Source organism: Balaenoptera acutorostrata, chromosome 6 (assembly GCF_949987535.1).
Source record: "Balaenoptera acutorostrata chromosome 6, mBalAcu1.1, whole genome shotgun sequence".
Taxonomy (NCBI): Eukaryota; Metazoa; Chordata; class Mammalia; order Artiodactyla; family Balaenopteridae; genus Balaenoptera; species Balaenoptera acutorostrata.
In genome coordinates this window covers 29,369,590-29,382,949 of record NC_080069.1, presented here as the reverse complement: position 1 = coordinate 29,382,949, position 13,360 = coordinate 29,369,590, and the positions used below count along the sequence as shown (strand labels likewise).

At 55.2% G+C, this 13,360-nt stretch overlaps 1 protein-coding gene across 10 annotated transcripts in view; it reads right to left on the bottom strand.

Annotated features, from left to right (window-relative positions):
* WNK2 (WNK lysine deficient protein kinase 2) overlaps positions 1–13,360 on the bottom strand; it is a 149,270-nt gene that overhangs the window by 31,613 nt on the left and 104,297 nt on the right. For 5 of the 10 annotated variants that reach the window (XM_057547968.1, XM_057547961.1, XM_057547965.1 and 2 more), the window contains 7 exons: positions 10,345–11,168; positions 9,989–10,058; positions 8,028–8,110; positions 7,240–7,931; positions 5,750–5,964; positions 4,656–4,844; positions 3,830–3,928 (listed from right to left, as the gene is read on the bottom strand). In XM_057547968.1, coding sequence (XP_057403951.1) covers positions 3,830–3,928; positions 4,656–4,844; positions 5,750–5,964; positions 7,240–7,931; positions 8,028–8,110; positions 9,989–10,058; positions 10,345–11,168 — 2,172 coding nt within the window. The remainder of the gene's footprint in view (positions 1–3,829; positions 3,929–4,655; positions 4,845–5,749; positions 5,965–7,239; positions 7,932–8,027; positions 8,111–9,988; positions 10,059–10,344; positions 11,169–13,360) is intronic. The other 5 variants (XM_057547966.1, XM_057547967.1, XM_057547969.1 and 2 more) reach the window with 3 other exon arrangements.

The following is a 13,360-nucleotide window of genomic DNA, read 5'->3' as shown; positions in this document are numbered from 1 at the left end:
ACCTGCCCTCACAGCCAGGCCAGGGGTCTCAGGCAGCACCCAGGCCTGTGTGCAGTGAGACCCCCACACCACTTGCCCTCACATTCACTTTGGCATGGAAACAGAGGTTGCTCCTGGTGTGGACGGTCAGCCCTGTCGGGCACCCAGTGCTGTCTAGGCCCTTGGACCGCTCGAGGGACACCTCAAATCCCATGGTATCCGATGCGGGCAGACTGCTTAAGAAGTGGGCCAGGCCCTGCAGCCACGACCACACCTGCTGTTTATCAGTGTTCAAATACTAACGAAGTTCACAGGAACTGGGGCCAGCAGCCTCAGTGTGGACCTGCCAGGGGCCTCCCCACCTCCCCCATGACAAGAGGGGTACCTCCAACGGTCAGCCTTACACCTGACAGTGGGATTAGACACTCTGTTCTGGCACCAGAAACAAATGGCATATAGAGCCAAAACATCATTCCGGGCGTCTCTGTATCCAGCCACCTAGTCTCAAACCGAGACAAGTGCTGAAACTCTTCTGTGCAGCATGAACAGGGAAGCAGGATGTGTCTCGGCTCTGCCCTAGGGTGATTCCACCCTGAGTTTCATTCCCCAGGTGGCACGGGGCCTGCCCTTAGGACAGCTCAACCTGAGTGGTCGTAGGGTGGGGTGGGGCTTTGTGAGGGGGTGTCTCCTCCCTGGGTGACCTCCCCTGCCTGAGTCCCCACAGGGAGAGATGAGAACACACCCAGGTGAGGGAAGGACCTGGAGGCTGCACAGCGGCCCCTCGGGGTCCCAGAGACAAACTTGCTACAGCATGGGCACCTGGCCTGCTGCTGATGGACATGTGCGAAAAACACAAAGCAGACCCCATCGTTCCATGTGCAGAGAGAAAGTCCTGGAAGGGTACCCGCACCTGCCTCTGTTCAGATGAGTAGGAGCCAGAGGCAGGGAGGATCAATGGGTCTGACAACAGCTTCTGACCAACAGGACACAACCACTTCTGAACACAACCACGCCACCCGCACCACCCCCCCCCCCCCCGACTCCAAGCTTCCCTGAACCCTCCACTGGCCGCAAGGAGGGTTCTGTGCCCAGAGCCTCACCCCCACATCGGCCCTTCCCTGGGGGCCGGCCCGCCTACTGCTCGGATGGCTGGCCTGTCCCGGCACCCGCCCTGCGGAGGCGTCCAGGCTTTACCCTCCCTCCCCCCGCTCTCCATCCTGTGCGTGGTTGCCTCGCCCACCCCAAGTTACCTCCTCGCCTCCTGAAGCTGCCTGCAGCTCCACCCCAGGTGCCCCCACCCATCTCCAACCTCTCTCATCTTCTCTGAGTTTCACTGAAGCTGGGACCTTCTTTCTGTACTTCAAAGCGTAACACAGGTTTTATTTTCCTAGTCTTGTCTCCTGTTCAGTTCAAGGCAGCAAATTGAAAACCTCTTGGCTTTAGCTCTGGGCTGGGCTAGCTGCCCCCACATCCCCAAAGCCATGGCCCTCAGCACCCAAGCTCAAGCTCCCTCCAGCCCTCGCAGCCAACCCAGATCCCACCGAGTGGGCACGCTTCAGGGTCTTCCAACTGCTCTGCATGCCCTCCTCTCTACAATCTTTGCCCAAAGTCCCCTGCCTCTCAGCCCTCAGGGGCTGCAACCAGCTTTGAATTTCCCTCCAGCCTCTCACAGGCACGTACTCAGTCTCCTCTCAGACCACAAAACTCCTTGGTCACCCAGAAACCAGCAGACTGAGGACCCCTAGAGGGCTTGGCAAATGCCAGGGCACGTGGGACAGGAGGTGGTGTCCTGGGGCATTCCACCCCGTTAGAGCAGCAGGAGCGCAGGCTGAGCCTGCACATGCCCCCAGCTGGAGGCCTGTGGGTGAGAGGGCCCAAGGCAGGAACCCACAGCACAGTCTCCGACCAGCAACCTCAGACCATGTGGGGGCCAAGCTGTGGCCCGAAGACTAGGAACTCAGCCAAGGTGTGCCTAAAAGGGCCAGGGTGTGAAAACAAGCAGTACCATGAGATTCACAGCATCAGAGGAAAAAAGGCCTTACAGGCCAGCAGGTACCACTACCTAAAATCAACCTGCCTAGGCCTGGTCCCTGTCTCCACCAAGCCGTGCCTCACACATTCCTTTCCTCCTGGCCACAGAGACAGAAGTAAAACATAAACCCTTTGTCCCTACTGTGCCTCAAAAAAATTTTTTTTTTATCCTGGAACAATAATTAACAATGATGCAAATGAAAACCCTTAGAAAAAAAAGCAGAACCACGTGGGTAGAAAGGTAACATGGCAATGACCTCAGGGGCATACATGGCGCTGATCACTCGCACACTTTTATTCTAAGTGCCCTGCTCTAATCTGCTTCCCATGCCCGGCCAGCCACCCTCCCGGCAGTGATACACATACTTGTCCGACCATGAGACACCTGGAGGCCCAGGTGCCCTCACCACAGCTTCCCAGGCAAGAGCCAGGCACACACGGGCAGAAGAGGACCAGTGAGTGATGCCGTGAGGTAAGCAGGGAGCCAGGATGCATGCAGGCCTCCCAGCCCCCACCCAACTTAGCAACTAACCAGTAGCCCCGTGACACTCGAGCTGAAATAGGGCCCCTGTTAGTGGACAAGAGGCACTGGGCAGTCCCTGAGCATTTCTACGCGGTCCTATGCCTCCAACCTGCCCCTCCCACAGGAGGGTGCCAAAGTCCCTCTGATGGGGATGGACACTGAACTCTGATGGACGCCTACCATGGGCGTGGCCTCAGATCACAACAAGCACAATGTATCTTTATTGTACCAGCAAAAGCCACATGCCCTAAACCAGCATGTACGATCCAGTTGGTTAAAAGCTTAACTTTTCTGTTGAAAAACAAAAACCTGAAAACCTCACAGCTTTTGAATCATTTGCCAATTGATCTGAGGAATGAAAACGATTTTGGACAGCCTGAGCAGATATGCCATTCCTGGACATGGAGTCCCTGGGTACTAGGAGGGTGTTCCAGGGAGTCTGAGGATGACTGGGACTTGAGGTTTGCTTTAGCAGAGCTTTGAGGAACTGAATAATTGACTTCATCTCTGAGGCTGGTGAGGTGAGAGGGAAATACACCAAGTAAAGTGCTCCAGCTAGAGAGAAGACCAGGAGGGGCCAGGCCCAGAAAGAGAGGCAGAGCAGGAGGCTGGGAATCACAGCTCTCAGGGTTAGAGAGATTCCTGACGTGACCAGAATGGAGAGGGGGGGCTGGGACATCCTAGCTGGAGCACGTTCTCTCAGCATTTCCACATGCAGGGAGTGGGGCAGTGGGTTAACAGTACTGGATGTTGTGATACGGCCCTTGTACAGAAGTTACACCCTCCAGTGACCTTCTAGAACTGTCTCAGCTTGCTACATGCATGTCTTCAGAGTCCAGACACGTGTGAAACACACCATGCGTCTAGAGAAGGCCGGGGTTGTCTTTTTGTTGTCGCTGGAGCTGGGGACAGCGGACGTGTAAATTTGCCACAATCGCAACAGAAATAAAACTACGTCCAACATAAAAAAAGAAAAAAACACTAAACAAACGAGTGACGAGAGAAATGCAGAGCACCTGGGGGCCTGGCGGCAGAGCGCCCAAGGCCAGGAGTGGGTGAGCCACTGCACATGCTTTTGGTGTCCGGGCATGAGCCAGCCAAGAGCATGCACTGGCGCTTTGTGGTGGGGCCAGAAGGGTGGACATGGACGGGGTTCCGTTTCTTATATTAAACAGGTGATTTCAATGGGGTGGGGTAGGCGTCCTACAGAATGTATGGAAGGTAATGAAGACAGGGAGGGGCAGGGGAGAAACCAAGGGCCAGGAGGTGATAAAATACAAAAGAACAAATACAGACAGATGGACACAGACACGGGTCCACTGAGGAATCGAGCGCGAGGTTTGCTACTAGACTTATAGGTCACTCTCTCAGACGTTGGGTGGTAAACCGTCCAGCCTGCAAATGAATATAGAGGGAAGAAAACAAAGAGACAGGCATCAAGTACAGTCTCTGGGATTCCTCCTACACACCACAAGCCATATCAGCCTCTTCACTTAGCATCCACGGCTCCACCTAGCCCAGCCCAGAGGACCACAGCCACTGACCATGTAATGCAAAGGAGGCAGTGTTGGAGCGGAAGAGAAGCGGACCCCAGGAGAGCGTGCGGGGCAGGGTGGGGGGTGGGCACTGGCAGCGGTCACCACGACTTCTCTGGACAGAGATGGTGGGGGTGGAGCACCTCATCGCGTAGCTGCTACGTCCACGGCAGCGGTGACGAGCATTTCCTCCTCAAGGCCAATCTCCCAGCTCGAGAGCTGTGCCCTCGTCCCCCCAGCTGGCCCTCCTGACGGAAGGACCCATGTTTAGTGGGGAATGGGGTGGGACGGGGTGGGCCAGTGCCTGGGAACCGGCGCAGAGCACGCAGCAGACGCCACATCTGACCTCTCACTGGTCCTGGCGCCTTCCCCAGGCCGGCTCTTGCAAAGCGCACCTCCCTCTGAGCCGCTTACAGCAAGACTCGATGATGGGCAGGCCATCCACTTTTTTCATTCAAAAGCTACGTCTATCATTTTTTTTTCCTTAAGAAGCTGTCGGCTGCCTTGGCCGCAGCTCACGTCCCCTCTATGCCACACGGGCCCTATGAGGCTAGCACATGCTCAGAGACGGGCGAGCTGGGAATCACCTGGGCCATGCGCTCCGCCTCCATCACTGGCCAAGCCGGAGCAGATGTCTGCAGTCAGGGAGGCCCGCACGGAGCAAGGCTGCTGGGTCTGAACTGCCTTCCCACATGGGTCTGAAGCTGCTGTGGGCCCTGCCCCAGCTTGGGCAGGGTCCTTAGCAGGAGGGGCTCTGCTGCAGTCTGACAAGTGACCTGGGTTGGGGGGAGAAGGGGTGACAGGCACGATGAGGCACCACAGGACAGACCAGCCAGCTCAGGCCATGTCTATCCTCCCTGCTCTTTGCTGGGTGACCTTGGGGAAGCTTGAGTCCCTGCAGGCAACGGGTGCATGGCTGGGTCACCCATGTGGGGGTGTCAGGAAGGTCAAAGAAAATGACCACTCTTTCCACTAATCACCAACACTGTGCCAGCCTGTGTTGTGCAAGTGCAGTGAAAGGACCACAGCACACCTGGAGATGCACACCTAGGCTCAAAGGGGACCTGTGGATTTCCTCACTCTCGTAAGTCTCATGTTAGCTTTAGGAATTGGCATGGAATTCATGTAGTTTTGTGTAATCCTTGTAATTCTTGGATGTGTGCCCTGCAGGTTATCTGTAACATGGAGAGGGAGGGCTTAAGGTCAACTCACTGCTGGCTTCCTACCTGGCGCATTTGGGGATTTCAGCTCACTGGGTCCCCACCCCAGAGTGTGGGGGCTCGGGGTCAGGGTGCACTCTCAGTGCTTGGGCACTGCGGTTAAAGACTGCGGGTGGGGGAGCCTTACCATCCTCTCCCCTCAACAAGGCAGCTGCTCTACCCCTTCTGTCAGGGGGCGACATATACCTGAGAAACGGGGTCAGAGGAAGCAGCCCCCATCCCAGGCAGCATTCTGCAAGGAGCACACTGCAACCCACAGGTGGCTGAGGACTCCAAGAAAGCCTGCCCCTCAGTCCTTCCTTCCCGGCAGGAGGGGCGGAGGCCCCAGCTCTCCCAGGCCTGAAAAGGCTTCCCTGCTCCAGTGGAAGGAGATTCAAGAAGCGCTTTTTCAGGGCCTAGTGCCTGCCTCCCGCCTGCCCCGCTCCCACGCCTGAGGGCGGCCAGGAGGGCCCTGGGCCAACCTGTGCTGGAGGCCACGACCTTGAGCTGCTGCACCAGGGGGTTTAGCAACTTCCCCGCCTTCAGCTTGCTCTTGCTGGTCTTTCTCCGGCGGCCGACTGGAGGTGCCGTGTGGAAGAGACCCAGGTTGGGGGGCAGCGCCTTGCCTAGGCGGCGGTACAGGGCCTCGATCTCCTGCTTCTGCTGACTCTGTAGCTCCGAGATCTCCTTCAGATGCCTGCAGGAGGGAAGGGAAGAGGGAAGCCAGGTGGGCATTCTGCTTGATTCCAACACGAGGCCCCTGCAGGAGAGCCCGGGGCTGGCAGGACAGGTGTGAGGAGTGGGGCGGGGAGCCCACAGGATAGCCTGGGCAGATGGGCCACGCACAGGGGACACAGGGGCATTTAAACGTCACTTTCTGTTTACATCTAAGCCAAGTGAGAGTATCACTGGGGGTCTCTGGCATCAACACACCCAGCAACAGAGAACTGCATCAAGGCCAGCCTAAGGAGATTCAAGTTTTCTGATATCCAGACTTGTAACATTGCTGTGTTTTTTAGTGGTAGGGGGAGCGGTATGAACAACTTCACACATTTATGCTTACAACACAAACCCTAATCATGAACATGGGTGAAGCAACAAATAATCAGTGCTCAGAACTGGAAGGTTGCCTCAGCTTATCAGGCAAATAAGTGTTACTTCTTCCATGTGAGGGAACAGGGCCCAAGAGGCCTCTCAGAGGAGAGGAAGCCTGCACAAGCAAGTCTACAGAAAACGTGTTATTATCCAGGGACCCAGGGCTCCAGCCCTGGCCAGTGGAGCTTCCAGCTCAGGCTGACCCCACAAGCAACACCATCCTTGGGAACAGAGTCGAGTTGACAGGTCACGTGGGTAGGAAGCTGCCATGAAGACTCGGGTAGAATCACTGGTTGTGGGCAAGGGCAGTTTCTAGAACAGTCCAGGAAAGGGCCGGGTGGTCCCTGCTGGCTTTCCTCAGGGAGCATGCAGCTAGGACTAGTGTTGGGGCAGGGGAAGGGGAGAGCAGGTGCTGAGGTGAGGGCGGGGCTGGGGCTCTCCTTGCAGAGCCAATAGTGGGAGAGAGGCACGGGCTCCTCCTGCCCACGTCTCCATCTCTGGGCCCACTCCAAGAGCCCATGCCACTCCTTCCCAAGGACACCAGCCTCTCCCCACCTTAGTAACTGTACAGTGGGGCCCTCTTGCCCTGAAGGAGACTTCATGGTGTAGCTGTACCTCAGTGACCCTGACCACAGCAGGGGCAGGTAAAACTTGCAGGGGGAGAGAGCGAGTGTGAGCAAGGCCTGTGTGTGAGACCAAAGGATGAGGGGAGGTGTGGCCCTCAGAGACCAGGGACCAGATCTGACGGCAGGGACATCGCCTGTACCCTGTCACACGGCCCAGGCAGCTCAAAGTGCACATGGCAGGACCTGGACTTCAGCTGCCAGACACTTCCCTGACACCATGGCCCGGACCCAACCTGGTCCGCAGGACCTACTTCTCTCGAAGACTCTGCAACTCCTTTCTGATATCAGCATCCTCGATCTCTGAGTCATTGTCACTGCTGATGTAGGATGACTGGGAGTGGAAGGAGGTCACGCTGATGGTGGGGACCTTCACACCCATCCTGCTGGGTGTCTCCAGGCCTGGGGAGCCAGCCCGAGAGGACCTGTGCAGGAAGGCAGTGGCCTTCTTCACAAAGTCACTGGCCACACCACCACCGCTGCCAGGCAGGGAGGTGTGCTTCTGCATGGGGGGCCTCCTTCGAGGGCACTCGTCCCCAGAGTCACTGGACATGGGCTCGCCCATGCCGACCTCGATGGAGGAGGCCGTCTGTGCCCGCCGCACAGCCAGCTTCATGTCTGGGCTGCGGGGGGCCTCGTCCAGGTACACATCAGGTGGGGCTGAGTACCGCAGGCTACTGGGGGAGGCCAGAGTCCACTCATCCTGGGTGCTGACCACTGAGAACCGGCCCACAGTTTTGGCTGGCGAGCTGCCATCCTGCTGCCCTGGCCACTTCTGAGGGGATCCCGAGACCAGAGTGCTGTGTGTCTGGGGATGGCTGTCCTGGCCACGCTGAGTCAATGTCCCCGGGCAGCTCTGCGTGGACTCGGCCAAGGTTTCCCCAGGGACCCTGCTGGTCCAATCTGTGGGCTCCAGATGTGCAGGGATGGCAGAAGCAGGGGCATCCTTGGGAAACAGTGGAAAGGAAAAGATTCCACACAAACACCATCAGAGAGCAAGCCCGCCAACCCACTGAGCGTCTCACTGGAGAAAACTCCTTACCTGGGGGACACTGGGTACTACAGGCGAATCTGAGGCCACCTGTCCTCCCTCACAGCCCAGCATGCTGCTCAAAGACGATTCTGCTGTAGGAACGTCAAAATCATTACTCAGGCTGGTACAGAGAACAAGGGCAGGAATAGCCCAAAAGCAGCCAGTCAGAAGAGAAAGGGAGTGGCAGTGAGAAGGTGTGTGTGCAGCTAGGAAAACGAAAACTACTGACATCTTAACTCTGTCACTTCACAGGAGACTCCCTAGAACCCAGAAAAGCGGGGAGACATCAGCCCAACACCACTCAGGTCCCTGAAGACCCCTGCTCCAGACCCTCAGGCGCAGCCAGGCCCTCTACATACCTGATGACTATCACCGGTCTCACCTGTCCTCTCTGTACCCCTGATGATGTCACCCTGTCTCACCTGATATCTGTATCACCTGATGGCATCACCTTCTCTCTCCCTGACATGTTCCGATGATAAAAGGGTCTTATGAGGTCCTGGAAGATCAGATCAATAAGGCTAATTCCTAACCCTGCTGCTCCAATGTCTAGGGAAGGTCCCCATCATCTGAGGCTGTCTCAGTTCCCCATCTACAGGTGATATCTCTGATCAGCCTTCCCAGGTTGCTGTGAAGAGTAAACAACAGAAGCAGAAGGACCTCATGTGTGGGAGTCTGGCCTGAGCTGAGACCTGCACACAGCAAAAGAAAGCTGAGGCTGTGCGTTAGCCCGAGCTGGACTGACATGCTGTGGGAGGTTGGGGGTGGTGACAGGGGCTGACAGAGCCTCCAGCCAGGCTGGGGGGCTGCCCCCCTCACAGATTCCTGGGAAGACCTAGACCCGTCTGTCATGCAACCCCAATCCTAGGCAACATATGATACTCCTCCCCACGTGCCTGTGGCGGGGATCCTCCAACCTTGTTTTGCACACTTCCAGGGACAGGAGGCTCATTACCAACAGCTCTGATTGCCAGAAAAGTTCACCTCTTCCAAACTAGAATCTGTCTCCTTACACCTCTCCTATGAGTTTTGTACTCTGGAAGGTTCCAACACTTGAAGTCACTGATGCTGCAGAAGGAGGCCCATGGTACACATCTCACGGACAGAAGTCAGAAGGAGATGGAGCAGGCACTCAGGTACAACCTCTCGCCTTCTCCCTTCCCCAGCACACTCCTGCTTCACCCCATGACCCTCATCTTCCACAGGTAAACATCATATGCTACAGCTTCTGACCCCAATTACAGCTGCCCCACCCCTCTCAAGTGTGGCATCTATAAGAGAATGCCCTGTCCAGGGGTCCGGCCAGAATCCAATGGTCCACTCCCCTTGCTCTGTGAACTAGGGGGCTGTGCCTGCCACTGCCAGGGTCCCGTTACAAGGTCAGCTGGATCCTTATCTTGCTAATCTCCCAAGAAATTCCAGGCCAAGAAGGAACCAACACCTTAGAAGGTCAGACCAACTCCCTTGGGCTGAAACGCAGGTGTTCAGATAATGAAATGAAAACTACAGCGAGAGTTCCTGCAGAGATGCATAATACCCAGGAGCCACAGAGGAAATCCTGTTTCAGAACTTCACAGATGGCTCCAGCTTGGCAGCTCTCATGGACCTGTTGGAACTCCCCGGCCCTGTACTCTGTCCAAAATATAAATAGTCATCTTGTAACCTTCTAAAGAAATGGAAGCTAGGGGTGTCCACCAGAACATATTGAGAGCACTGGGGGGCCAGACAGCCCCTGATAACATCCCAACACGCAGTCAACAGGGCTTTCACCCATTTCCACAGACAGAGGACTTTCTTTCCCTGGAGTGTGAATACATGGTTTGTGCTAGAACTCAGTGGGTTTTAACTAAGGCTTTATCTTGACGAGCTCCTGCCACATCTGGGTCCCATCCAAGATGCTGTGGGGATGAAGGGTAAAGAGGCAGAATGTTTCAGAGTAAGGACGGCTGGTAGCGCCTATGGCTTGTTACCTGTCACTGGCAAGGACGTGGCCTGCTCCAACGTGACATCTAATCCAAGGGCTGTTTCTGACTTTTCCAACTGAAGAAACAAAAAGGAAAGAGCTGTGAGCCTCACTTGCTAACACCTCTGCAGCAAAACTGCAAATCCTCTCCTCCAGTCCAAAGGCTGGGCTCCTCCTCCCTAGGCCACTCAAGCAAAACACGCACGGGTGGGTCAGGCAGGGGTCTCCGAGAACAGGACAGCCTGGGCTGGGGTAAGGCGGCTCTATATGGCCAGGATGCCCACTGGCCTGGGTTAGAGTCAGTCCCCGCCCCTGTCCAGACCCCCACCTGGGGACAGTGCCTCTGGGTGAGATGGTACTCACCGCAGGCTGGGGCAGCAGGGCCAGGTCACCCCCAGCGGCCTCTGTGCGGGGTTCGTCCCCTCTTGGGGGCTCCGGGATGAAGTCTCGGTCACCTGCCTCCACAGGGGTCCCGGCCAAGGCTGAGGAGGTGGGCACATGCTCCTGGTAGAGCAGAGTCCGCAGCTTCTCATCCAGGCTCTTGATGGTGCTGTCCACGAAGCCCACCCTTGGGGGTGGCCCTTCCCCATCTGACTCCAAGGCTGAGGGCGGCTGAGGGGGGGCGGTAGGTGCCAGTGGGGGGCTGGGAAGTTGGGGAGTGGCCAGGCTGACGGAGCCCACCACAGAGGGGAGTGGAGGAAGGGGCTGGCCCAGGGTGGGCTGAGGGGCCCCGCCAGGGGCACCAGACACAGGAGCCAAAGCCAACAGGGGCTCCCCCCTGGTGCTGGGCTCTCTGGCTGAGCCAGGATCCCCCAGACCCATGGAGTGGGATGGGGCCTCCAGAGATGGGGCACAAGGCCCTTGGCCTGTGCCAGGGGCCTGTGCAGCAAGCTGGGCATCATGAGTCTCCACTAGTAGCCAGGGGGTCTTATGCTCACTGGCCAGCCCCTGAGGGGTCCCTGGGACCCCTGCCTGCATGGCAGCCCCTGTTGCTGGCTCTGGCTTAGGACTGGCAGCTGGTGGGGCCACGTCTTGGGGCACAGCAGTCACGGGAGGGGTTGATGGCACCAAAGGGGACGGTGCACCACCAGGAGGGTCCCTGAGGCCTGCTTGGCTCAAAAGCTGCAGACTAGCCGAGAAGCTGGGTTTTTCCTTCAAAGACAGCTGGCCTTTACAGAACACTGGATCTAGAAGAAATAGGAAACATTTACACTACACTAACCTATTCTGGTCCTATTCACCTGGCACTTCGCTAGCCAAAAAGATGCTTTCTATGAGCTGGCAGTGCCCTCCACACCAGTCCTCTCTCCTGTTCTCAGATGTGCCAACTTCACGCATGTGCTGGCCTCTGCCTGAGACACCTTGCACAGGTCTTCCTGCAGCCCCACTTCCCACCTCAGGCTATGCACCAGCAGTGAACCATTCAGCTGCACTAGCACACCCACACCTTCCTTCTGATTTTTCTGTAGCACTAAGCCATCAGGCACTAACCCATCACCTGTCTGTCGACTGTCATTCCAGCTCCATAAAAATATGGCTCTGGTCACCCTTGCACTGGCCCATTCCACAAAATTGTAAAATGAAATTATAAAATCTAAGTAGTGAGCTGTACACACTCCCCTGCCCTGGAGTGAGCAGGAACTTCTGATGAACCAGACGCCGTGCTTTGGTAAGATCAGAAGCTCAGACCAGAGAGAGGAGATCAAGATGGAGGAATAGAAGGACACCTTCTACTAGTTCACCTCCCTCTATGAACACTTCAAAAATATATCAAACGTGGAGCAATTCTCACTAAAATCAAACCGAAGACTGGCAGGAAGACTGTTATACAACCAAGGCTGTAAAGATCCACATGGAGTTGGGTAAGAAGCGATCAGGTCAGAACTGGTACCCCTAGGAGGGGACACAGAAGTAGAGAGGGATTACAAGGGCTTGGAGATCCTCCCTGGGGAGTGAGCCGTTTGAACACATATTGGGCTATAACAAACCTAGAATTCGCTTGTGAAGAGTGTGAACACTCTTGCTTACTCCTAGGAACAAGACAGAGGAAGCAGATTGAAACTGCCTGGGACTCTGGTCCGTTTCCTGCAACTGTTCCAACACGTGCCCTAGCCCACACTGAACACCCACCCCGGCACCTCTAGCTCCAGCACAGCTTCCCACTAGGTCAAAGGCTGCTGTCATGGAGGAAAGTGCACTTGTGGGAGACAGAGCCGGCTCTGACCCAGCCCTGCATCTGAATGGGGTGGGAGCAGCCATTACTGGTGTTCACAGAGGTGGCAAATCAGGACAGACTGGAGCTCTGACTGGTGTGCAGGGACAGCACCAGCACACACACCGGCCTACATCAGGCACCACTCAGACACTCTTGCTCCAGCATGGATCTCCACTGGTGCAAAGGTGCCATTGTCGGGAGGGTGAAGAGCACACACTCAGAGAGGGAAAGGAGGTAGCTCAGACCCCACCCTCAGGGATTCGGCTCCAGACCTTGGGACCAGACACCGATCCTAATAGGGCAGTGATGACCACTGAGCATAGAAGCAGCCCCAGATCATATCTGGCTCTGCCTCCACCCTCTCCATCTCCATCCCCACCTACCACCAAGGTGATACCAGTCAGCGCACTCTGGGGAAGACATGACCAATGCTCACTTCAGATCCAGCTCTCCTGCTAAAGCCACTGGGCAGACAGACTGCACAGAGATGCTCCCACACCAAGTGCAACCCTCCCAGGCCAAGACAGGTAACTGTTTCACCTAATTTCATAGAGACAAAGAATGTTAAGCAAAATGCAAATACAGAGGAATGTGTTTGAAATGAAAAAATGATGAAAATAAAGAAACCTGAAAAAACAACTAATGAAACAGAGATAAATAATTTACCAGAAAGAGTTCAAGGCATTAGTAAAAAGAATGCTAAATGAACTAAGGAAAAGAATAGATGAACACAGTAAGAATTTTAACAGAGAAGTAGAAAATATAAAAAATAAACAGTCAGAGATGAAGAATACAACAACTGAAATGAAAAACACACTAGAAAGATTTAATAGCAGAGTAAGTGATACAGAAGAATGCATAAGAGATCTGGAAGAGAGAATAATGGAAATCATCCAATCAGAACAGAAAAAGAATATAAAAAAATTAGAACACTTTAAGGGACCTCTAGGACAACATCAAGCATACTAACATTTGCATTATAGGGGCTCCAGAAGGAGAAAAGAGAGAGAAAAGTGTCAAAAATGTATTTGATGAAATTATGGCTGAAAACTTCCTGAACCTGCAGAAGGAAACAGATATCCAGGTACAGTAAGCAGAGAATGTCCCAAACAAGATGAACTGAAAGAGACACACACCAAAATGTACCATAATTAAAATGGTAAA